We start from the raw sequence: 26,936 nt of genomic DNA on the forward strand, positions 1-26,936 counted from the left end.
GAGAAAAAGTCAAACTTTAGCATAAAGAGCGAGGCGTTGAGGAGGGAACATCCCCTTTCGTATAAGGATTAATTTCTGTTCGTTTTAAGTTTTAATGTCGCTCCTTACTTTCAGTTAAAAAAAACGTGCATTTTTATTGAATTTCTGAACTTTTTTGAATTAATGCAGGTTTTGATTTTGGCTCACCGTACATGAATAATTCAAACGAAATTTAAACATTAGTTTTACTTTTTTTTGGCTATATGCCTTTCTCAAAATTTTGATCGGACGTTTTGAGAAAAGGGGGTGGAGGAGACGGCCTAGTTGCCCTCCAATTTTTGGGCTCCTTAAAAAGGGCACTAGAACTTTTAATTTTATTTACGAACGTTTTTATTGGTAATAAGTATACGTAGCTTACGAATTAACTTACGTAACTAACTTCTGTATGCGTATATTTTTATTACTTATATTACGGGGTTCACCCCCTAGTCAATACCTCACTCTTTACGCTGAAGTTCAGATTTTGTTCCAATTCTTTGAGAATGCCCCCTTAATCACAAAGGCCGTTTAATTAGAATAAATAGCTCTTATGAAAGTACTAAAAAAAGTTCAGCGTAAAGAGTGAGGTATTGACTAGGGGACAAACCACCTCGTTTACGTAATAATTTCTGTTCGTTTTAAGTTTTGATGTTGCTCCTTACTTTCAGTTGAAAAAACTTGTTTTTATTTCATTTCAGATCGTTTTTAAATAACGCTGGGAAATTCGGCACCCCTTCATAGCAATGTCCCTTCCCCCATGAAAACTTCCTCCATGGAAATATCCCCCCACGTAACCCCCAACCTTCCCCCCCCCACTACCAGAAAAAAGCTCCCCCTGAAAACCTTTGTATACTTCCCAATAATGAATACTATATGTAAACATTGGGCAAAGCTTATAACTTGCAGCCCTTCCTCCGGGGACTTTAGGGGATTAAGTCATCCCCAAAGACATAGTTTTTTTTTCAACCCTGTTAAACAAAATGGCCATCTCAAAATTTTGATCAAGAGACTTCAGGAAAAAAAGAGCGTCAGAGGGGGCCTTGTTACCCTCCATTTTTTCGGTCACTTAAGAAGGCACTATAACTTTTAATTTCCGTTCAAATGAGCACACTTGCAATATTTTAGGACCATTGGGTCGATACAATCATGCCTGGGAAAAAAAATCCAAAAAAAAATAAATAAATACGCATCCGTGATCATTCTTCTGGGAAAAATACAAAATTCCACATTTTTGCAGATAGGAGCTTGAAACCTCTTCAGTAGGGCTATCTGATACGCTGAATCTGGTGGTGTGATTTTCATTAAGGTTCAATGGCTTTTAGGGGGTGTTTCTCCCTTTTTTCGAAAATAAGACCAATTTTCTCAGGCTCGTAAATTGTAATGGGTAAGACTAAACTTGATGAAACTCATATATGTGAAATCAGCATAAGCGTCTGATTCTTTTGATTCTTCTCTTGGTATCAAAATTCCGTTTTTTAGAGTATTGGTTACTATTGAGCCGGGTCGCTCCTTACTTTCAGTTCGTTACCACGAACTGTTTGATAGTCTTTTTCTGGGAAAAATTAAATAATAGTTTGAACCTTTCTGGTTTTTATTCAAGAATTTAAAATCTGGTATGCTATTTGCATACTGGAGAAACTTTTCAGCAATTATTAACAACAAAAACCCTTTTGAAAATAATGACACAAATAGTTTGGTCATTTAGTTTGGTCAACTGTTTAATTTAGTCATATACATCCTCTAGTTGACCTGATCAATAAAACTTAATACCATTCCCAAAAAATTATGTCTATGCTCTTTCACAGCCTGGATACGCTTACACTAATTTGATTTAGTAAAATATTAAAAGTGGAAGTAGTAATAGAAGTAACCCCGAAAGTTTAGGCTTAATACCGTCAGTCGTTCTTGGTATATTGCTGAGATGTCTTATTGGCAACCAGCATACAAACAGTGCGTTTTGATTTAATTTTAAAGCAACATTTAGTTTTTAAGCATAATAGCCAAATTACATAGCTGTGGGGGGTTGATCTACCCAATAACCCTAGAGATATAGCTGCTAGACTGTTCAGCTATGCTGAACAAAATGGATTTCTTAAATTTTTATTGGAAGTTTCTGGAAAATTATGAGCTAAAGAGGAGGGTTGATTGCCCTCCAATCACTTTTGCCTCTTAAGAGGGCACTACAACTTTGAATTTTCAATCAAATTAGCTCCTTTAAAATATCAATGGTATTACTAGCTACGATAGAGCATGAGCATCGCTGGCTTTATCCTTATATGCCCAATATTACTTATATGCCCTTTTAATACATGCATGCATATAGTTTTTTTGTTTAATTGAAACTCCCCCTAAACGTTCCCTAGGAGTTTTAACTTAATGCCATTTGTGTCTTTAGTTACAGTGACCGTAGAAGCAGCATTAAATGTATACACAGAGTGTCTTCTGGCTAGTTCAAAATCCGCAACCTATGAAGGTGAAATTTTCAGAGAATATTTGTGTTGTACGAATGACAACCCACCATCCGTATGCAGATTGTCGAGCGTATGAGAAATATCTTAGGAACAGTTTCGTGTGTGAAATCAAAACTTACAACGCTTGTTGTGGGGAATATTGAACTAACCAAAAGACAATATTTGCATTATAATGCAACTGCTTCTACTCCTACAACTATAACTACGACTCCTGCGACTATTATTATTACTGCTAATACTACTACTGCTACTAAAGTTATGACTACTACTATTAACTGTACTCCTACTGCTACTACTATAACTACTGGTGCTACTGTTACTACGAATAAACCTAAGGGTATTAAGGCGAAAATGTTGGGCAATATTGTGACTGTATTGAAATAAATTGAAACACACTATGGCCATATAGGTTGTCAAGAGGCAGTATCAGCAATGCTTTAGGACCGGTTGAAGGTAAAAAATTTCACTGTGTGTCGAACGAATGTTGAAAAAAAGGTGCTATTTCCATATTGCTATTAATGCTACTACTGCTATTACAACTATTGCTACACATAATTACTGAAACTTTCAGCAATTGATGTCTTAAAATTGTGTTTGGATGTTTGTTATGGGAAATGATGGGCATGGGGGGGGGATTGTTCTCTCAAATCCCTTTGACTCTTAAAAAGGGCACTGTAACTTCCAATTTAAAATCAAATGAGAGCCATCTGAATTTAATACGGCCACCCATTCTATATAAACCTTATATGCTTCCAGGGCATAACTTCTCGTGCCAACCCTGGAGGTATTGTTTTATGTTCTTTGGCTGTTTTAAACAAAATTGCCATCGCACAATTTTAATCAGCTACATTTGGTGAAAAGAGTGGTAGTTGCGTGGGGGGGGGGGGTAATTGACCTCCAACACTATTGACTTTTGAAAGAGAACTTGAACTTCCAGTTTCAACAAACGAGCCACCTCTAAAGTTCATACAACGACCCCTTCGATATGAACCTTAGATGTCCTAGGTGCATAACCTAACCTCACCCTCGGGCTCTGGTGGTTTGTATCAACCTCAGAAGCCTTGTTATATGATTTGAACTATTTTGAATAAAAGAACTGCCTCAAAATATCTATTGAATACGTCTCGTGAAAAAACTACGTGTTTGTGTGTATGGGGGGGGGGGTTGCTACGCTCTGATCACTTTGAAGACGGCCATCATAGGTGACCAAATTTGCGACCATATGTATATGCGACAAAAATATCCAGATATTATTTTTCACTGTCAAATAAAAATATTTGACCCTATCAACTGTCATTTGTTAGCCCTTGGTTCAAGCAAGGTTTTTACGTGTACTCTTGATGCTGCTCTAAAGATTTTTTGGATAGTCCTAAATAAGTCCTCTGGCAGCTGGGATTGAACTGTAGACCTTGCATCTCATGGTGAATATAAATTCGACTTGTCCACCATAGAAGTGACTTATAAAACTTATTACAGGGCATATATAGCTTTAAACTAAAAGTTGGATCTTTGGTTGTTACGATGTCATCTCGAATTGATTGTCTAAAATTTATACCTTATGTGTACCGAAAAAACTTGATGTGGTAGAGGAAAACCAACTACATTTTTGAAATCAGCAAATTGGTTTAACTCTGAAACATCGGAGACAATAGAAATATTTTAGAAATTGCTCCCCAGAGAGCATACATAAAATAATGTAATAGTACAGAAACACTAATTTTCCTGATATACAAACAAGAATTTTATATTCTTAGAAATTGTTCGATTGATATGCTTCTCTTTCAGTATTCTGTATTGAAAGTTTACATGGAATTCATATTATGGATATTCTAGTTTTTCTGTCTGTAGTTGATATGCTCAAACCTATTGCTCCCAGTTCAAGGTATCTGTAAGCTGGGTCATTTTGGCACGACTTTATTCATTTAGAATTTGCATTCTGTAATTATCCGAACATAATCTTGAAACTCCAGCTCCAAAGCATTCCAGTGATGGTTTTGTTTTCCAATTTTCTCCTTACCAGCCTTAAATTTTAGTTAGAAGAAATTAGAACTAAGCCAAATAGAAATTCCTTCAAATCTAGAGCAGATGTATAATCAGCAAATACCCCTCTCTTAATTTTTAGTTTTTTCCCTAGTTCTATTGACCAAAAAACAACTTTGTAGGCTATTTACAACGTAAAATTATCTTTTGTGCTAAAATTTCATCGACTTATACGACTGCTGCTAGAAGTATCACAGAATAGTAAGTTCATTTTTATCCAACAAATTAAAAAAAAATTATTTTAACATCATTGTTTACCTGCTTTGGTTTACTACCATTTCATTCATTTATCATTCAATTTTCGGCTTTAATTCATCTTCAATTAATCATTGTAACTGATTATCATACCTTTATTCATTTGACCTGTTAGTGTATCAATTTAAATAGAAACATAATAGTTTTACACTTATACAAGTAAAAATAAACTTGTGCTTGCACTTACCTGTGAAGGAAAAAAATCTTGACTTTTCTATGAAGGAAAATATCTTGACTTACCTATGAAGGAAAAAATCTAGACTTACCTATGAAGGAAAACAACTTCGACATCAACATCTTCTCTATCTTCGTGAAGGAAATCCTTCAGGAAGTGGGAAACTGATTCATAGGTAATATGCCCGCAAACAACAATATGCCTAAATAGGGAATTAATTGAATCTCTTTAGGGAATAAAATATTGCAATAAATACAAGGATTATTCGTTTAAACTTAAACTAGAGGAAAAATGTATAAAAATTTAAATTGTTACACTCAGTTAAACAAACGGTCAAGAAAAAATTCCCACAAAACATCTGATTTCCAAGTCCCGAGTGTAGTGGAAAACTTCTGGTCCTGCTAAAAGTATAAGCTAGTAGTAGTGCCGCAATAGGCAAAAAGTTATTTATTTTTTTTTATTTGTAGAGATGGGGAAAAATGATAAAATGTGAAACATGGTGTAATTTACACCATTTGCTTAGAATGAATAGGAGTGGCGAAATTTGGGTTTGTGATGGAGAGGTGGGGTAAGAGTTTGAAAAAAAACACTCAAATTACACCAAAAAGATATTACATTGCTAGAATATTTGTGAAAATCAAAATATTTTTGAAAAGGAGCCCCACTAATATTTCTGCCTGGAAACACTAAGTATTCAAGAAAAATCATTGCCGAAAAAAGATACATTGCTAAAATGATCGCCAAAATCAAAATATTTCTGAAAAAGGAGCCCCGCTAATATTTCTGCCAGGAAACACTAAGTATTTAAGAAAAAATCATTGCCGAAAATATATTAAATTGCTAAAATGATCGCCTAAGTCAAAGTATTTCTGAAAAGAGAGCCCCACTAATATTTCTGCCTGGAAACACCAAGCACTTAAGAAAAAATCATTGCCACCACATAATACACAACAAAATGTGCATAGCTCATGCACCCTTCTTGAGTAAACTCAATAGCATCGAAAACTACATACAAGTAAATATAATAATAACATGTCCACAGATTTATTCTATCATTTTACAAAATTTCAAAAGAAATAGTATTCTTTTTATTTAGCTCTTTATCACCAATAAAAATTAAATTTGCCTTAATAATATAATTCATTTCAAAACATTCCAGGCTTTTCTTCTTTTTTTATCTTTTTTTGTATCCCTCGGAGATTCAGCCTGTCGACGCCTTACAATAGTAGGGACGTCGAACTAAGGATTACTTTCTTTAAATTTGTTAAATTTAAAATTATATTTAAATTTAAAATTTTAAACAATTTATACAAAAAAGTTAATTTCTTTTTTTTCTCCTGACCAAAAAATAACGAACTATGTATTAGCGACATGACCTGATAATTAGCTATATATAGTTCTATTCTGTTACAGAGCTTACATTTTGCAGAAGAGTGAAGAAAACTCAAAGTAATTTCGGTTTTCTCGCTGTGACTAACAATCCCTTTTTCACGCAAGGACTCTTATGAACAGGCTTTCTAATCGACAAAGCACCTTTTTAATTCCACGCCCACTAACATTCATTACATCACTAAACCTCAGGGCTAATAAGCTATGTCTACTCTCTCTCTTCATCACATCCTTTTAGAGTTTTACAATCTGTTCCATGGCAACCAGTTATCCTTCACGCGTGGAATGTAACCTAACCATGATAACCTTTTTTCATTAGACTAGATAGGTATCGATATTAAGAAAACTACTGCGACGAGTTTGAGCAGTTACAAAGGCTTGATTTATTTTGGTTTTGTGGAATTTTTAAGGGTTCGTACCCTCTGGAGCTTCCCATTCTTGAAAGGCCAGTGGTCGTTTCCATGAAGTGGCCTCGGGGTTGAAATCGTGGGTGAGGTGACACGGGGTTTCTTTTAGTATTCAGAGAAGATGACCATGCCATCTCAGCATACACTGTGCTATTTTTAAGAAAATAGCAAATGCATCGTCAAATACATTTGCCGTTTGCCGGTTCAGAAGGTTGACACTGCTGAAAAAATCGCACCAGCTGCTTCCCCCTTATCTTTGTAGTCCTTCTGTTTGGGATCCAGTTGCATCCAGCTTGCTCAAAATCGTTGGGATTTTTGACCAGATTTCTTTGCTGTATAATAGGACTGAACCTGGAGATACATTGAGTACTTACATCTTTGTGAACCGGCTGACAACAGGTTTGCACCAGGTTTTGTTGAGCTGTTCTGCCCTTGAACAGAAGATGATTTGGTGATTCGTGCATTCACTTTACTATCGACTGCTTGATCACTTGACATAATGAAGCCTAGGTAGTTGAAGTCCTTCATGACTGCTAATTGGTTTTGACATAATTTGAATGCAGGAGGGTGTGGTTTAAAGAGATGAGAGAATAGAAAATAATTTAAATTTCTTTTATAGCATGGTTGCCGAATTTGAATTAGATTTGGCGGCATTCGGTACACGGAAGGCTTCTATATATGGATTTTCATTGTCACTTGTTATCTAAACACAGACAATTTAAGCCTTTTATTGATGTCATGACGTTCAAATGGACCATAAATTAGAAGTAGTGCCCTTGTACAATTACGTGTTTTTATTGGACATTTAACTTTTGCTTCGGCTTGTCTTTTGTCATTATGAAAGACAGAACCTTTGTTTCATCGCAGAACCTTTGTTTCATTTAATTTTTCAGGTGGTGTAAAACCTAATCATCATCTCTATCATTTTCAATTTGTTTGGTTTGTTTTACCTCGGCTAGTCTTTCGTCATTATAAAATACATATCGTCAAACCTTTGTTTTTTTTTAACAAAGGCATGGTTGGCATTGATGACCTTATCAATACAAAAATCACAAACCCAATCATCATCGCTATCATTTTCAATTTTGACAGGTTTCAAGTCTCATTGTCCAGGTTGGTCTCCATTTTCATTTTTGACTTGCTCCAATGCTCGGTGTCGCATGTCTTCTAACCGCGTGTGTAGTTGCTCTTCATTTTCATTTTTGACACGCCAACCCCACGTGTGTCTTTGCTTTTAATTTTCATTTTTGACTCGCTCACATGCTCGTTGTCGCATGTCTTCTAACCGTGTGTGTCTTTGCTCTTAATTTTTATTTTTGACACGCTCTAATTGTCGTTTTATATATCTTCTAACCGCCCGTCTCTTTGCTCTTCATTTCATTTTTGACACCTTTTTGGGTTTTGATTACTTCAGACAATTTAGCAATGACCTTTGCTTTAGCTAACCGTATTTGCATTGTCACAATTGATGGCCCAGAATGTCGATTTTCACATCTTATTAAGTTTGATTGTTCAGGTGTTGGTTCCAAAGAATCATTATTTATAGTAACTGCAACTAAAAATTTTCGTTTTTTGGGCCTTCCAACAGACGTAAAATTATATAAATAACTGATGCTTTGGAAACTCAACAATCTTATTTATGCTATGCATGACATCATATAATAAAATGCTTATGTAATGTCATAAGAAATGTTTATATGACGCACTAACATGGTACATGACATCATTTGCAAACACCAAAAGTAAGGCTCTTGGCGAAGTTTTCAGACTTCTAACCTATCTAGATCGTTTTTCATGCTTATATATATATATATATATATATATATATATATATATATATATATATATATATATATATATATATATATAATATATATATATATATATATATATATATATATATATATATATATATATATATATATATATATATATATATATATTTATATATATATATATATATATATATATATATATATATATATATATATATATATATATATATATATATATATATATATATATATATATATATATATATAAATTAAAAGGTCAGAAAAGAAAAAAAATAAATAAAGAACAATGAAATAAATGACTGTTTTTCCTGGCTATTATACAACTCAACAAAACTCGGAACAAAACTCTTCTGATATCTTTCATGTTTAGCAGGGATGGGAGTAAGTTTGGGGACTTTTTGGGATTTTATACCGGACGGTCTGTTGCGGGCTGGAAGTTAGGGTTAGGGGATGATGGAACGTAAATGAAGATAAGACATGTTCTTGATACCGAGACGAGGGCACAGGAGATTACTTCTCTCGGCCAACGTGGTGATCTTGAACATACTTAGTAGATAATGATCGGGAACCTTCCCGTCACCATTTATGATTCTAAATGCTCGTTTTTGGACAATCTTATAAATATGCTCTGAAGAAAGACCGAAATACCATACTGGACAAGTAAACCCCAGTAGTGGCCGAATAAAATAATAATAAAGTTTTATCAAAATTTTTAGAAAGGAAACTGCAGGGGAAGCTTGTTTAAGGATGTGTCGAACATGGGCATCCCCCTTCAAGTCAGCAGTAATTGTCATCCCAAATAGTTTAATGCACGTGACAGATATTTTGAAAAGAATGGGGCTTGAGAAATAAGGGGTTGATTTTAAAACATTAACTGATATAACTGACTATTTATTACCGTTAACTTTCATCTGTGACAAATAAGCCTCCTGTGTGACATCTTCAAGTAATGGCATAATTGAGCTTTTAATATCTCGTCGACAAACCTCAAGTATAGACAGGTCGTCCACGAACTTCCATCGCTCTGTGTGGTCAGCTTGAGGCTATTAACCATTATAAGTAATAAAATGGGACCCAACGGGGTTCCCTGGGGGACCCAATGGGGTTCCCTAGGGGACCCCGCAAAAGCTAGGAAGGTGATCGGAATAGACATTTTTATATTTAAGCACTTGAGAACGATTTGTTAAAATGGAGACAACAATTCTAACTAGAAAGTGACTCGCTTGAAACTTCGTCAGCAGTTTATTTACAAGGATACTGTGGTCAATTAAATCGAACGCTTTCCGGAGATCATCTGCTAAAATTTTCAACCAAGTATAAGGAATTTCAATGTTTTTAAGAACGGTGTCAAGAAGACTAACTTCCGTCAAGAAGGTAGTGCAAAGTAAATGTCTCTTTCATGTTTCCAAACAGTTGTAAGTCAATAAGTTTTAGAATCTCTGACTCTAGCCCATTAGCTAAGAAACCCTCGTACATTTTTAAGAAAACTGGGGTCAAGGTGATTTGTCGTACTCCAGTAAAGTCCTTCAGGCCTCCCTTCTTTCGGATTCGACTAATATAACCCATCTTCCAGCACGACGGGTAACATCCAAAATTACTGATCTCATTAAAATACTAACAAGGGGTGTTGATAGTTTATCAGGGAATGCTTTGATTAGATCAATTGGGATATCAATGGGACAAATACTAGTTTTTTCGGTTTTTGTACTTTTTCTATTATTTGCTTCGCTGAAATTTCCAGTATTTTATCTTTTGAAGTTTCAGGAATTAGATGGCTTTCCAAGAGAAGGGGGAACGTTTGCACAATACTAGCTAGGTGTTTCTTAAGCTTATTGGCTGTCTGTTCAGGCGGTTCATCCAGAAGAAAATCAAGGTTCTTGCACGAGCAACCCCCTATTTCTTTCACTTTCTTAAACCTTGCTGAGGTTTACTCTGTTTTAAGCAATTCAATTTATTCTTACCATAGCGAGAAACAGCACGGCGTATTTCTTTCTTTATTTGTTTATGGAGGGCTAAGGCATCATCTTTCTTTCCAAGGCAAAAAAGTTTTAGTTTCAAATGGATCAGTTCTTTTATTTTTTCATTGATGTTAAGTTTATCTAAGGAACATGCCTTCTTAGAGACTTCTAGGAAATATTTTTGACAATTTGTCATTGATTTTGTTTGAAACAAACTAATTTTTTAATTAAGATTTACACACGACACAACAGCATCCTACCTCTGAGAAGTAATCCAAGATCTAACAACAAAAAGACATTGACTTGTTATTGGCCAGTATGAAAATTCAGAAACTGATCAATTTGTTTTAAGAACTATATTGTGGATCAGTAAAATTATTTTTTGTTTTTCTTTAGCTGATTTTGATTCTCTCCTGCCTGTTAGAAAAATAAAAAGTCCTTCAAGGGTGTTTGTCATAACTGCGAAGTCATCAGTATAGTCAACGTTACTCAAGAGTGTGTCACTGAAGTTCAGATCTAAGTTCACTGGGGTACTCATCCTCATCATCACATAGTCAATGATGCAAAGAAAAGTTTGGGAGTTGCAGCTCATCCCTGTCAAGCTCCTGTAAAAAATATTGAATAACTGGCTACGCTCCCCATTGATTTTATACGGGTTGTCGTTTGTTCACACAATTTATCAAAGAGAAAGTGGGCTTCTGGCTTAGACTGTTTGTTCTAATTATGAGTCACAGATACTCCCTATCCTCAGAGTCAAAAGCAGCTTTGGAGTTGAAAAAGGCTGTGAATGCTTTCACTTCAATATTTTGCGTCTTTTTTATCACTAATAGTTCCCTCTTGTGGGGCGACCGAGCATGAATTCTGCTTTTAGAGTCTGAATAAAGATTCATGGAGTACTTGCCGACGAGGATCTTTTCAAAAAGTTTAGCAGGCAAGCAAAGTAATGCTATGCCGTTTTATTTTTTTAGAGAAAAAGGATCTTGATCATAGCTGTCAAATGGAATTGAAGGCGCAAGCTATCCTTTTCCTATTCCATCCGGTTCAGGAGATGAAACATCGTCGACACTGAGGAGAGTGGAGAAGTAGTCTCTGCTTCTGTCAAGCTGGTCTGTTTTAACTGGCAAGGGGGGACCGTGGGAGGGGAGGCAGCTAGAGAGCTAACAGAAGTGGGTTCCCCGAAGATAAGTTAGCACAGATGTCTACGCAGTGCCCGAGTGTCATCTATACCGACGGTATATTCCAGCTCTTTGGCCTTGTCATAAATGAAACTGTTTCTCGTCACAATGGACGAGATTATTTCTCACCCAATTCAGCTTGCAGTTTGAAGGTAGATTCCCACTGAGGCGAGCTTGACGGTGTTGTTTAATGACCTTTAGTATTTCATATGATAGCCAATGGACAGTGTGCTTGCCTTCGACCAACACAGGACGCAGCTCGTTTCATGAAATTATGCTTGGATGTTTCCCAAGCTTCTTCAGAATCAGATTGGGGACTGGAGGCGTCAAAATTTATTTGAGATTTCGATAGTAGATTTTCTACTAATACTAAATATTTCAGGTTCTGGAGAGTGACGTTGGGTAACAAAAAGATTGATCAGGTGGGCAGCTTCACTTACCCTGGTAGTATTATTAGTAAAGACGGTGGGAGTATTGAAGATGCTAAAAGTAGAATAGCCAAGGCTAAAAGTGTTATTCCCAGTTATAAAAAGTTTGGAAGAATAGGAAGATAAGTCTGCAAACCGAAATTAGAATATTAAAAGCTACAGTGAAGACAGTGGCCAAATGTGACTCTGAAGCCTGGGCGCTCCAAAAATCGGATGAAGATTTTCTAGATGTTTTCAAGAGAAATTACCTACAGATTTTTCTGGGTACCCGGCTGACTTACCGTATTTTAATCAGTAGGCTGCACGAAAAAACGTGGTTCAATCCCGCTTTCTAGGGCTATAGTGAGAGAATGGTTGAGATGACTAAGGAACGTTGTGCGGATGGAGGATGACAGATTGCCAAAAATTGTTCTTTTTGGCCAACCCCCTTGGGCTAAACGGAAAGCAGGTCATCCTCGTCTTGGGTGGGAGGACTTCATAAAGAAAGATTTAAAAGTAATGGGAACTTCCTGGGAGGGTGTAAAAAGAGAGTTTTTGAATAGATTAGTATGGAGGAGGAGCGTGCGTAGCTTTGTTGGCCTCGGGCGGCTTGGTACTGTGGTGAGTTGTTAGTAGTAGTAGTAGAACCTCACCTCCTAACTTGTCTCTCTTGATACGGGTACGAAGAGATCCAACCACGAGTATTATGGTCGGTTTTGCCTAGTTTGACTCCCCTGAACGTTTGGGAGCTAGTGATAGAGGACCTTCATCTCTGACTTACGTTGATATAGTCTATCACCTTCCCTGTCTATCTGTTGTTGCTGTACCAAGTGTTTTAGAGTATCATATTTTCTTTGAAGGGAATATTTGGGATAGTGAGGTTATTTTCTACGCAAAGCTGCAGGAAACGAATTTGGTTTTCCTTAACAGAGCCTGGGGTCCTTCCAACAACTAGTCCAAACCATGTGCCAGTTGGCCATTTAATTCGTTCAGATGTGTGATGATTTTGTGGGATTGTATCTGTGACAGACAGTGCACTTGACAGATTATAATAAAGATTGATCAGTTGGGCAGCTTCACTTACCCTGGAAGTATTATTAGTAAAAACGGTGGGGGCAGTGAAGATGCTAAAAGTAGAATAGCAAAGGCTAAAAGTGTTTTTCCCAGTTATAAAAAGTTTGGAAGAATAGGAAGATAAGTTTGCAAACCGAAATTAGAATATTAAAAGCTACAGTGAAGACAGTGGTCAAATGTGACTCTGAAGCCTGGGCACTCCAAAAATCGGATGAAGATTTTCCAGAGAAATTACCTACAAATTTTTCTGGAAACCCGGCTGACTTACCGTATTTTAATCAGTAGGCTGCAGGAAAAATGTGGTTCAATCCCACTTTCTAGGGCTATAATGAGAGAATGGTTGAGATGACTAAGGAACGTTGTGCGGATGGAGGATGACGGATTGTCAAAAATTGTCCTTTTTGGCCAACCCCCTTGGGCTAAACGGAAAGCAGGTCATCCTCGCCTTGGGTGGGAGGACTTCATAAAGAAAGATTTAAAGGTAATGGGAACTTCCTGGGATGGGAAATAATTATTTAATTTGTTCAGATGTGTGACGATTTTGTGGGATTGTATCTGTGACAGACAGTGCACCTGACAGATTATAATAAAACTTGTGTTTGGCAGACTCATCGGCATTACTAGTTGGGCGTTGCATGTTATTTTACTCCAATTTCTCGGCATATGTTGAAGCCATGCTGTCATTACACTATCAGAGATTTGCGGCGATAATATAAGGCACTTATTTGCATCTGTAGTCATGACAAGGCCCATGCCAATATAGCAGACTAAATCATTTCCAGACTATAGCAAGTAGTATCCGCCTCCAATTGTTTCCGGGTTATTATTGAGTAGATGTGTCTTGACTGTTGTCCAACTGTTGGACTAAAGAAATCACAAAAAAGGTAAGAAATCACATCGGGGTATGGGACTCTTAACAGTGTCTAGAAATTACTTACGAAACACTTGTTACTCTATTTTAAATATTTACCTCTTTTTAATTGTGCCATTGAAAAGGTCAAGACTGCAACGTCATCCTTAAATTTTAGGTTAGAGCTTTATTCGCTTTGGCAAAAAAAAATAGCATTTGATACTATCCCGTATTAGAAATTTAATTCTACCACACATGAACCCCATAAGTCTAATGCTGCCCGTAATTAAAAAGTTGTATACAAATCGACTTAGTGAGAGAGAAATTCAAATTCTTCAAGATAATTACAGGTTTTAACCTAAGCAAATGTTAAAAATAACTGTTAAGCGCTATAAGTACAAGATAAGGTGGGTTCAAACAAAGAAGCTTTCGTCATGCAAAATAAGCTCTGCAATTATTACGAGTATTTGTATTAGAAGTTTCTACTCAAATGACCAATTATTAAAGCTTTGTCAATATTTTTTAGTTTCATACATTTTTTATAAATGAGTGAAAGACATATGATGCCGGAGTTTGGTATTAAAAAGAATATAATTGCTTATCCTCTTTTGGTTAAGACTTGCGATAGAATTCGGAACATAAGGAACAAAAGAATCGGAACGTTGATCTTAGTTCTCTTGTCTTCTCCATTATATTGATTATATCTAAGCATTCTTGGTAACATATCCTTTAAGCCCAGGGTTCAATCCAAACTTCTACAAGGCTAGATTAAAGGCTCGCTACATGCTCTTGTAAAAAAGGTTTCAGTAACTGGAACGACGACGATCGTCGACGCCCTCTGTGCCATCAAAGATTTTGGAGAATCTTTATCCTTATCTTGGCAACGTTCAGCAATTTCTGGGGATCCCATGTAACCTTAATTCGATGACATGTTCTTTTTTTCCGGTCAGTTCAACTGACCAATAGTTCAGTATCTGATGTTCCACAATCTCTGTTAATTATGTTCAGCATATACCGAATAATTCTGACTGAAAAAAAAAAAAAAAAAATTCTGACTGATAATGGTGTTCCACGACTGCTCCACGACTTTAATTACTTTTCAAAATTAGACACCAGTTTATGTTAAAATATGGAAAATATACTTGAAATAATGAACCATAAGTACTTTATGGTCTGAAATAGGCTACCTATAAAATTAATTCAACGATCTGTTTTGTGCCCTGTTAAATTAAATCCAACTCAAAATTGACCTAAGGTCTTAGACATGATGATTTCAACTAAAGCATCCTAAGCACACCCAGAAGATTCTCCAGAAGGAAAAATAAGGGTATAGATCATATGATATTATTTCTTAAGCTATTAAATATATTTTAATTTGATTCAACATTTTGGATTAATTCAATGTGAAAACCCTTTCCTGCAACTCTTTTAATCTAGGTAAAAAATAAAAATTTTAATTTAAAAACCATGTGATTCCAAGCAGCCTGTTTGAGATTTTACTAGACAACGTTTTCATGTTTCATGGAAAAAAAATTGACTAAATCAAAATTCATTTTTACTGAAAGGGTTTTTCCTCGGTTTTCAATGTAGAAGATCTGAATATGAAGCCAAGGAAATTTGTCATTTTTAATTTTAAATACTCAAGTCTCTGCAAACTGATAATTTGAGCTTAAAATCAGTTTTTCTAATATCACAAAATTTTCAATTTTTATTTCAAAAATTTATAAGCCACATGATTCCAAGGAGCTTGCTTGCGCATTAACGGTCCAAGCCTATAGATTTTCATGAAAAAAAACCTAATGAATGAAAATTCACTTACTTTGTAAAGTTTTTTGTTCTACTTCCAATATAAAAAGGTACACATAAAAAGCCAAGCGAATTTAATCTTTAAAAAAAAGCCATTTTAGACACCTTAAATTTGCAGAATTTCAGCAAATCTTGAGACAAATTCTTCTTTTCAAAAATAGAAAAGAATTTCAGCAAAAAACGTAAGCTATTTTAAAAGCCACTATAAATGACACATCCTACCTTCTACCTCTTTCGTTCTTCAGCGTTCCACCATACTTGGGTCTCGTTCCAATAAGGTCAATGATTTCTGGTATGCAACTTGCGAATATAGCCTGTAGCGCAAAGTTTCATATCAGCCATTCAGGTTTTAACAAAATTTTAGAGTCACATAAGACAAAAACCCCTCCATGCTAGAACGCAGAGACTAGGATAAAATCAACTCTAGGCTAAACTAGTTAGTATAGAGGTTAAAGAGACGGCGCAATAAAAGCAAGAACCGATACGGGTAAAGTAAAAGTACTCTGCGCATATTTTGCGTTCTAAATGCTAGAAGAGATTTTCTTGCCTTTGTGTTTGTGTTTTGACTGGCAGCACATTTTCTAACGTTAGTGTGGCGCCGATCTTCGCATATTTATCCTCTTTTCTCTTTGGCTCAGCTGTTAGTTTTGGGAAAGATTCGTTTTTACGTAGCCTACGTTTTTTGGCCTTTTTGGGTTTGTTTTCTGTGTATATTTCTCCTAGCTCGTATTTCTGTTTCCTTATTTCAAGCATGTGATGGGGGCCGATGGATTTTTTTTTTTATGAATGGACAATAGTAACGAAGGAAATAGTAAATATGCTAAAACATAAAGGAAAAAAAATATAATAAATGAACCGCCAAAATGCCATTTTGATCAAGTACATGGAGTTGAAAGTCATGAAATTAAAAAAAGGAGGGTTTTGGTTTCAACATAGCCATCATCGAGTGGAAGAAATTTTCTGACGGAACAGAATGCCTGGAATTTTCGGTGTTTGGTATCCTGACTGATTTATAAGAACGTCATTATTCTTGCCTTTTAAATTAAATTCGGTCTAATGGGCTTCTACGAGTGGTTACATTTTTGACTGTAAAACCCGTTAGTGTTATTATTATTATTATTTTATAGTCAATATCCTTGTGTAGAATGGATACACTAAAGTGCAACAAAAAAAAAAACTTTTTACTGTTTGGAACCATCTTAGGTCCATTCCTACCTAAAAATCACGATTTTCTAAGTCTTTTTTTGTTATTTCAGATTATGAAGTTTTTTTAGGATATCATAAGATTTTTTGTCGTTTTTAACACTTTGAACATTTTCACCTTTTTCTTTCTTTTTTTTTTGGTTTTTTTTTTTAATTTAGCAGCCGATATTATCAAAACTGCATAACTGATTATGGAAGTCTTGTTTCAATAAAAATGAATTGTAATTTTTTAAGATGTATATAGTTGCGTCAGCTTCCGCTTAACTGAATTCATAACTTTGACTTGATTTTGAATATACTTGGTACTTTAACACTGAACCAAATTTTAAAAAGTGCAAAATTTTTCAGAATGACTTCTAAAAGTCTAATTTGAAACCCCCGTCTTTATCTACCGATTTCACTTCCACAATTAATAGCATCAAAATACTATATGCACTTTTGTAAACAATTTTAGAGTTCGCTCCTTTGATATACGCTTTTTTATTTTTTTTATATTTTTTTTTTTTGCGTAGCTGAATGCTTTAAGTAGAAATTAGAAAGCATTTGAAAATAATTGAGAAATTACCTTTATGTTATTTTATTTCTTACTTTTATTAAAAACTTACTTTTATCAAACTACAATACTAAGCAGATGTAAACCCAAGGTTCCAAAGTAGGACTTGAAAGTAGGTTCGGGGTACCGAGCCGTTAGTAGCCAAAAGAGCGACTCGGTCCAATAGTAAACGAAACTCTAGAAAATGGAATTTTAATAACAATTGACTCACCAAAAGCATTGAAATTCATTCAGTTTAATGTTGCCAGCAAAAACTACGAGCCTGATGAATTTGCTTGATTTTCCAAAAATTTGGGAAAACCCCCAAAAATTCAAACGATCGTAATGAAAATCACACTATAAGATTTAACATATGTCAGAACTCTACTGTGGAGGTTTCAAGGATCTACAAAGACGTTGGATTTTGTATTTTTTGCCTGAAAAAGAACGCGTTTATTTGTTTTTTCGTTTGTTTTTTTCTTGTTTTTTTCCCACGAGCAATCATAACGAACCAATAGTCATAGGAGATCGGGAGAGGATTCAATCAAACAGAAATGCTCTAGTGTCCTTTTTTAGTGACCAAAAGGAATGAAGGGCTACTATCCCTCCTCACGTGCCCCCCTATTCACCAAAGACATCAGATTAAAATTTTGAGATACCCATTTGATTCAGCATAGTTGAAACGTCCAATAGCTAAACCTTAAGTGATGACAAGACCCCACAGAGGCCCTGGGAAAAGTGCTTTAATGTACGCAATTTACCCACTGTTCACATATACTCTTTGTTATTCGTAAATGTGGTGAAATTTCTTTAGGGAAGTTTTCTGCGAGGAGGGGGGAGGGATGTTCTATGGGGAAAAAGGTTTCGGGGAACCGTCTCTTGTCTGTTTTTTTTTTTTTTTTTTTTTTTTTAATTCACTGATGATTATTTGCGTTTAATTTTTTACCAATTGTGGCTTGAGGCAACGATGCTCATATTGCTTATGTTTGTTCAGTACTTGGGAGTTTAAAATGTTTAAAAAGTAAAATTTCTTACGCACCTGCAGTGTAGTATATAATTGAGGTTTTGTTTCTCGTCTTTGTAATTTGTTCGATGTATTTTTTTGTGTTTTTTTTTTTTTGTGTGTATGTGTGTTTTTTTTTCTTTTTTTTCTTTTTTACTGATACTCCGTCTTTTGTACCTTTTTTTGACGAGTAATAAATAAATAATAATAATATATACATATATATATATATATAGAATTTATATACTGTGAGGAGGCGAGTTAAATCATTATTGACATTCAGTGCATGGAAGTGTTTATTTAATATATTTCAATTTATATACTGTGAGGAGGCGAGTTGAATCATTATTGACATTCAGTGCATGGAAGTGTTTATTTACTATATTTCAATTTATATACTGTGAGGAGGCGAGTTGAATCATTATTGACATTCAGTGCATGGAAGTGTTTATTTAATATATTTCAATTTATATAATGTGAGGAGGCGAGTTGAATCATTATTGACATTCAATGCATGGAAGTGTTTATTTAATATATTTCAATTTATATACTGTGAGGAGGCGAGTTGAATCATTATTGACATTCAGTGCATGGAAGTGTTTATTTAATATGTGAGTTTTGTTTCTTATTTATTTATATTTTTCTTTTTTTTTTTTCTTTATATTTATGTGTTTAGTATTTTTTATTTTGATTTAAGTTATGTTTTTTTAAAAAGAACATTTTTTTTTTTTTTTCATTTTATATTTTTTTTTTCCGTTGAGAAAGGCTCCCGGACGTGGGGCCGAAATATTCGGAGTATTTGTGTATAATTAATTGTTTTATATTTCACTGCTTTATAGAAAATTAAAACCCGTTTTTCTTGTTTAAATTTTTTTTTTTTTTTAATGGAAAAGCAGTGTGGTCTAAGAAATTATTTATATATATATATATATATATATATATATATATATATATATATATATATATATATATATATATATATATATATATATATATATATATATATATATATATATATATATATATATATATATATATATATATATATATATATATATATATATATATATATATATGTATACATACATATATATATATATATATATATATATATATATATATATATATATATATATATATATATATATATATATATATATATATATATATATATATATACAAATATGAACAAAACAAAATTAGATTGAGGGCAAGGGTCCCTGAAGATGGAACCCAAAATGGGATCAAACATTTTTCTTGATCGGCTTAAACCTAATATCCGTAAGTCTTTGGGCCAATGGGCTGTCAACGCAAAACAAACATTGAAAAACAGTTTGCCTGTCCTAATATGGGGTCCAAAAAGTACCCGGCTTTTTCTTTTTCGCATTTGTTGAAAACTGCATCAAGGAGTTCCTGCGTCAAGGAAACCTTTCTGCAGAAACACATTTTATGTCGGGGGCAGAGACCTTGCAAAATCCTCCAAAAAGGGATCATTCCAGGGGATATTGTTGTAGAGGGTACAGTGTAATACAATGTCTCTGTTTCCTGCATTCATTACTACACTGTTGATCTGATCAAAAAGAAGATTTAAGAAGTTATTGAGTACGGTCTTTTGTTTCGGTTTTGCTTCGAATACTTTTCACGCTGACTGAAATCAGAGACACCTGAAAACAAATTCTTGACAGTTGCTTTCGATCATATTATTCACATTTAATCCAACAACCAACAATATCTAACAATTAATTATCCAAAAACGCCCGACGGGTAAGTTAATAATCCAAGCCTAATTTTTCAAATAGTTTTAAAAATATGACCATTATTCTATACGCGGAGATAATTTTTCAGAGGGGATTTGTCGGGAGATTTTCCGAGGGAAATTCTCTGCAAGGAGATTTTCTGTTGGATAATTTCTCGTGCGAGGAATTCCCGCCAGGGGGGGATTTCTTTTGATAATTTTTGCGGAGGGGAAATTTTTTTCTGGATGTAACATTCTATAAGGGGGGAGTTTTAGTGGGAGAGTTGTCCATGGGAGAAATTTTCTTTAGGGAATTTTTCAAATACTTTCGGTTAAAAAAAATCGGTGTTAATACGCGAGATAAATTTTTTATAGGGACGGGAGAGAAATTTTTCGCTGGGGAAGATTTCTTCGGAGTGAATTTTTTCGCGGAGGAATGTTCCACGGAGGGGGAATTTTTCGCGGTGGGGAATTTTAAAGGGAGAATTTTTGGGGATTTTCTCTTTGAATTGTTTTTATTTAGAGATCGTAGCAACGCGTAGCGGATATCATATAAGTATATATGATATTATAGGTTGATAATTTAGCATGAAGGATTGAAGACAAAGAGAGGCTGCACTTCCTCGTATGTAGGATAATATCTGCACATATTGAATTATTTTCGATTATTTCTTTTCGAATCTCTAAGGAACCACTGTCTAGTCTTTGGCTCTAATTAATATTTATTTCATGCGAGACATCTACCTTTCAAAAAATCTTCCAAAAGAGAAGCTTAAACTACAACTAACTAGTACGATACTTCAATCTCTACCTTTTCCATTCTTTATTTTATTTGTGGATCAATCTTCTTTTTTAACGCTATTCATTTGTGTTAGCGTGCTACGTTATGCCCGAGCCAAATAACAGTCACACTAGTCCCCCACTCTCACAGGCCAAAGAGCCTTTATGGGAGTCTAAAACTTTTTTTTGGTTTTCTTTATGTAAATTGAATGATTGATCGAATTGTTGATAAAACGAAACTCAGTACGACTATAGGCTAATTACTTATCCATTAGGTAATAATCAGTTGAAAATTCAAGTCAAGAAAATTCTAGTCAAAATCTGTTGAAAATTCAATGAGAGTCTTAGGGATAATTCGCGAGAAGCTGTGTCTTAACGGTAAAAAGCTATCCGTTGCGAATAACTATGGAGACTGAAGCAAGGTTACAAGAGCGGCTAGGGAAAATTATCGCGAATGGTGACTGAAAAAGAAATTTATTTAAAAATTGAACACTCTTGCACTGTCATAATTAATTTTCTTAATAAATTACCGTTAATAATTGTCTCAGTCACGATTTTGCAATGTTTCTGAAACTGGATCCATTTCTTGAACATATATATTAAAAAAAAGAAAAAAAATGAAGTTTTATCGAATTCATGAGCGTAACAATTTGAATTTGGCACTAAAAATTAACAGTCAGAAGCCAGGCCTGAATCCGCTTCCCGAGTTCAGCCAATTATTGTCTTCTCGTAAATAACGGTCTGATAGCTTTCTACTGATCGCGAATGTCAGATGGAAAGACAAGCCGGCTTTGATAGCCAGCTCGCGAATAGCTCCCTTTTGCTGAAAGCTTGCCGGTTCTTGCTTTTATTGCTGAAGGGTCACACTCTATGCTTTGGTTCTAAAAAGTTTTTAATTTCATGCAAAAAATCTAAATCGCAGCTAATGTGATCAGGACCAACAGGGGTTCTAAATTGATATTATGCAAAAAGGAGAAAAAAGCTCATTGCTTTAAAAGTGTTGTTTTGGTACCTTCTGCCAGATTCAGTTCTGTATTGTCCGCCAAATTTTGTTCGATTTCCCAATAGTTCCGTTATTTCCGGAATCCAGCTTGCAAATACTGCCTGAAGTCATTTAAAAACAACACCGTCAGAAAAAATATGCGAAACATTGCTAGGCATGGGCAAACAGAGCCATGCACTTGATACAAATTATCAATTTTAAAAAAAAGGAAAATTTACAAGTAATTAATGGCTTTAGAAGCAGGGCTCCCACTGATCTCATTTTTTTAAAGTTCATGTGAGTTTTTTTGTATTCTCCAGAGATTTTGGAAGGGGATATAGGTACATAGACGTTTCAAGCAATACGGAGTCAATACATTATTCCGTGGATAATCAAAGAAAAAAACTGACATGTGCTTGTTTGTTGTTGTTTTTTTATTTGTTTTTTTTTTATTACAACTGCTTGGAGTACAAATCAATGTTTTGAAAAAACTGTTTCTTTAATCGATCCTGATTGAGAAAAAATGGTACACCTTAATTTTTCTTGTAATATTTTGAACTGTAATTCTAAAAAAAGCCTTATTGCTGGAAATTAAGAAACCGAGGAAAACCACAATTGAGATTTGGGTTGAAATCTGAGGTGTGATATCCCTTTTTAGAAGTTACATGGGGTAATTTCCTCCTCATATCTCCTCATTCTTTAAACTATCCAATATTGCGAGGAGTTTGTGCAATCTGTATGATAAGATTTACGTTTTTTTTTTCAGAGCCCCCATATCCAAAGCAAGAATGCAGATTATCAATCGAAAACGCCTATTATTTCCATGATTTGAAATCAAACAATGAAGCTTTTTTTGTGTCTGTAATAAGGAGCAGATTTCTACAAGATTGATATCTTAGCTTAATTTTTCATTTGTCTGAGGAAAAGTCCATTTCCAATGATCTAAGATAATTTCTTAAACCACATTGGCCTGACATCACATAAAGAAAGAAAAACTAGCAAAATTGGGGTTTTTATAGGCCAAATTAAAATACTGAAAAAAAAAAGCGAATATTTCGAGAGGACAAACGCCTCTCTTGTTCAGAGCGAAACGAAACAATGTATCCAAGGAAAGTGACGAAGAGAAAAAAAACAACAAAAATACAAACGCGGATAGTCAATGTGAAAAGAACCAAAAAACCAAAGAAAAAACCAAAAACTTAAAAGATGAATAAAATTCAATAAAAGCCAAAAATTAAAAGAATTAAAACCAAATACCTAACTACCATAAAAGCGAGTTATTCGCCAATATCCGCGATTCGCACAAAATCCAAAAAAAATATGAACTGCCATCGACGGATACTAGCGAACAAGAGTTGTTCGCAAGGAAAAAGAAATTAAATTTTATCTGAAACTTTTTTTGATTGAAAATACTAATGCAAAAATTTTCATACATTTAAGGTTCAACATAAAAAAAAAAAAAAAAAAAACACTTGTTACTCTTTCGTTTCATTCTGAACGGGAGCGTGCAATTCCCAAGATTCTTGTTATGGTGCTTTCCCCCACAGTTTATTAATATTTAAAACGTATTTTTATCTATCCACTACTTGTATTCTGAAATATTTAATTGTTATATTAAATAATTTTAGAAATACTATTTAAAATATTAATTATTTAATATTAAAATATTATTTATTTAAAATAGTATTTACTGAAATATTATTTAAAATATTAATTATCGCATTGTAGCGGGAACCCTATAGTTTTAAGTAAATAGAAATTCTTCACTTGCGCACACAAGAGCCCTTGTACAGACAAAACCTGCGAAGCCAATTGAGACTAGAAAACTTTATTAGATTTTTTTCCCTACTTTTAGTATTTTTGGGAAAAATAATTTGCATAGTGATTTTTTTTTCTTGCGACAGTGGCAACCCTAGTGATGAACTCCCGAAAATAAAAGAAAGGTCCAGCTTTAGATTCTGGTGATTTTTGTCTCTAATCTAGTGATTTCGGCGAATTTTTCCTGTAATTCTTATTGAGGAACCCGCAAACCTGCATCTTACAACCATGAGCTGGAAACATTTGTCCGTCTTTTTATGGGACCATTCACAGAATATGGTCTGAGAATAGAATTTTATGAATTGCTAAGAATTACAGGAAAAATTCGCCGAAATCACTAGATTAGAGACAAAAATCACCAGAATTGAGGAACCCGCAAACCTGCATCTTACAACCATGAGCTGGAAACATTTGTCCGTCTTTTTATGGGACCATTCACAGAATATGGTCTGAGAATAGAATTTTATGAATTGCTAAGAATTACAGGAAAAATTCGCCGAAATCACTAGATTAGAGACAAAAATCACCAGAATTGAGGAACCCGCAAACCTGCATCTTACAACCATGAGCTGGAAACATTTGTCCGTCTTTTTATGGGACCATTCACAGAATATGGTCTGAGAATAGAATTTTATGAATTGCTCTACTGTATGGTTACTAAACCATGGACAAGAAAATTTCACAGAAGCAACAAACATGTCGCATTTCAAAGCATGCACACATAATATGTAATTCAAATATTTCATAAATATTTCAAATCAAGTGCATGACCCCATCTTCGTTTGTCTAGCATGGAGGGAAAATAAAATTGACTCAAGCTTAGTATCAAATACAAAGAACTATAAAAACAAAACTGAACGTTGCTTGTAAGTTGTTTTGAAAGCAAAATGAAGAATCATGTTCATCAAAAACAGATTATTAGGAGACAATAACTAGATATAGAGTACAGAAAAATATATATATGACATTCAACTTCATAAAAAAAAGAAAAGTTATTTATATTCCAAATTGTGCAAGGAACAACTGAGAGCACTTTAAACCTACAAAATAGATGTATCACACTCTTGTAGTATGATGAAGCTATGTAATTTTAAATGAACTCTATAAGAGAAGCTATAAGAGAAGCGGAAATTTTTGAGCTGTTATCTAGCACCTTTATTCAAATATATAATTTAAAACTTAAATATAAAATTATTTTTTGATGGGTTTAAGCTCCGAGAATAAGTATTAAAATGAAAGTTGACAAGACCATGGTATAAATTAGAAATAAATAACCATGCAGGCACATGGGCAGATGACCATATTGATAGCTAGATAGAATTATTAGTAAGAAATCACTGATGCAGAGAAGATATAAAAACTAGAATAGGTAAAGCCTAGGGAGTTTTTTTTTCATTTTAGAAATATTTTGAAAGAGGAAGAATATAAATCTTAAAACTAAGGTCATGATACTAAAAATCCCCGTAGTAGCAGCTGTAAGCATGATTCCAAAACGTAGGAACTTCAAAAATTAGAGGGAGATATACTACGTCTTTTCTAGATGAATTGATAAAAGATACTTTTAGATATGGGTCTACTTGTATCAAAGAGTAAGCTACACAAAAAAAGTGGCGCTACTATCTAGAGCTACAAAGCAGCTTCGTCCTGCAATGAGAGTTAGTAGCTGTTGTGGCATATTAAAAAGTGACAGACTAGTGACATTAAGCTCTCGATTTAAGATTATTTCACTTTCATGCTACTTATTTCACCCAATAAAAAAAAACTGATTTTATGTTATAAAAAAAATACTAACTTACCAATCCGACAAGTAGGAAAAATACTAAGAAGGTTCTACCCAAAACTGTTTGGCAGTATACATCTCCATACCCGACAGTAGACATTGTGACAATTAAGAAATAAACGCAAGTCCAATACGACAACTGGTTTGGGTTGTTAAACTCCAATGGATCTCCAGAATTTTCTAGCTGCGAAAAAGCATTCAAAAATTAGTCATCTCATAGAATTATATAAGAAATATGAAATAAATTAAATATATAAGAAATTATATATTATAATTCTTTGGTTTCTTATATTTTTTATAGCAGATATAATTCTTTGGCTTCTTAGAAGTTATTTTTATCTATGTGTTTATTTTTCTGTTTTTTTTTACTATTTTTTGGAGTTTTTTTTAATCTGCTTAATTAATTTCTTTTATTTATTCTATTTAGTTTTGTTTTCAATAGTTTTTATTTTAGTTAGATTTTCTTTTCTTCTCCTTTTTGCTCTTCTGTCTGTGAGTAAGGGATCATTTTAAATTTTCTTTTGTTTTTCTTCTCTGAGTAAGTAACTTATTTGTCTTTTCCGTTCTTTACAGACCATTGAGCCTTTGGAGGAATAGTAACATGTCATATTGTATGTGTTTTTAATGAAGAATAAATCTTATCTTATTATAATTATATTATAATTATAATCAATATTATATATATATATATATATATATATATATATATATATATATATATATATATATATATATATATATATATATATATATATATATATATATATATATATAAAACATCAGATAGCTTTATTTCTAATATAATTTCTTATAACTATAATTAGAATATATCTGATGAGTCAAATTTTATTAGAATGAAAAAATGAAACCCAAGACGATAAGAAATTCAACCGAATAATCAAGACAAACTTAAATCTGGTGGTCTTTCTTTTAAATCTTCTTCTTGCTCTGAATACAGTTTAGCGGGGGATTTTGCTCAAATATCAGTATTTTTCTTACTTTTTGACACTAGCTGATAATTTTTCAAATATTTTGCTCCTTTTTTTATTTGTTTTTGTTTGTTCAACAGGATAATCTCAAAATTAATATCATCTGTCCGGTCAATATGAAAAACGGCAATGACAATTGGATCAGTTTAAAAAATTCGTTTGCGATGGGGGTAATTTAATTCAAGGGTGGGAGTTCTTATAGAAAAAAGTACAAGACATATAAAAAATTACAAAATGTATATAAGTTTGTTTATGTGTAGTTTTGTTAGTTTTTTACGATTTAGACAAAGCTT

General features: G+C 33.8%; 1 protein-coding gene across 34 annotated transcripts in view; it reads right to left on the reverse strand.

Moving 5' to 3' along the window:
- The window catches only part of slo (calcium-activated potassium channel slo), a 382,388-nt gene that overhangs the window by 244,222 nt on the left and 111,230 nt on the right, over nucleotides 1–26,936 (reverse strand). For 27 of the 34 annotated variants that reach the window (XM_089089290.1, XM_089089284.1, XM_089089276.1 and 24 more), the window contains exons 6-8: nucleotides 25,671–25,838; nucleotides 16,044–16,135; nucleotides 5,051–5,161 (exon numbers count right to left, since the gene is read on the reverse strand). In XM_089089290.1, the coding sequence (XP_088945416.1) occupies nucleotides 5,051–5,161; nucleotides 16,044–16,135; nucleotides 25,671–25,838 (371 nt within the window). Of the gene's footprint in view, nucleotides 1–5,050; nucleotides 5,162–16,043; nucleotides 16,136–22,086; nucleotides 22,179–25,670; nucleotides 25,839–26,936 lie in introns of all 34 variants that reach the window. The other 7 variants (XM_089089291.1, XM_089089264.1, XM_089089288.1 and 4 more) reach the window with 1 other exon arrangement.

The sequence above is a fragment of the Artemia sp. Qi Xiang Cuo genome, chromosome 5 (assembly GCF_049724085.1).
Source record: "Artemia sp. Qi Xiang Cuo chromosome 5, ASM4972408v1, whole genome shotgun sequence".
NCBI classification, from domain to species: domain Eukaryota; kingdom Metazoa; phylum Arthropoda; class Branchiopoda; order Anostraca; family Artemiidae; genus Artemia; species Artemia sp. Qi Xiang Cuo.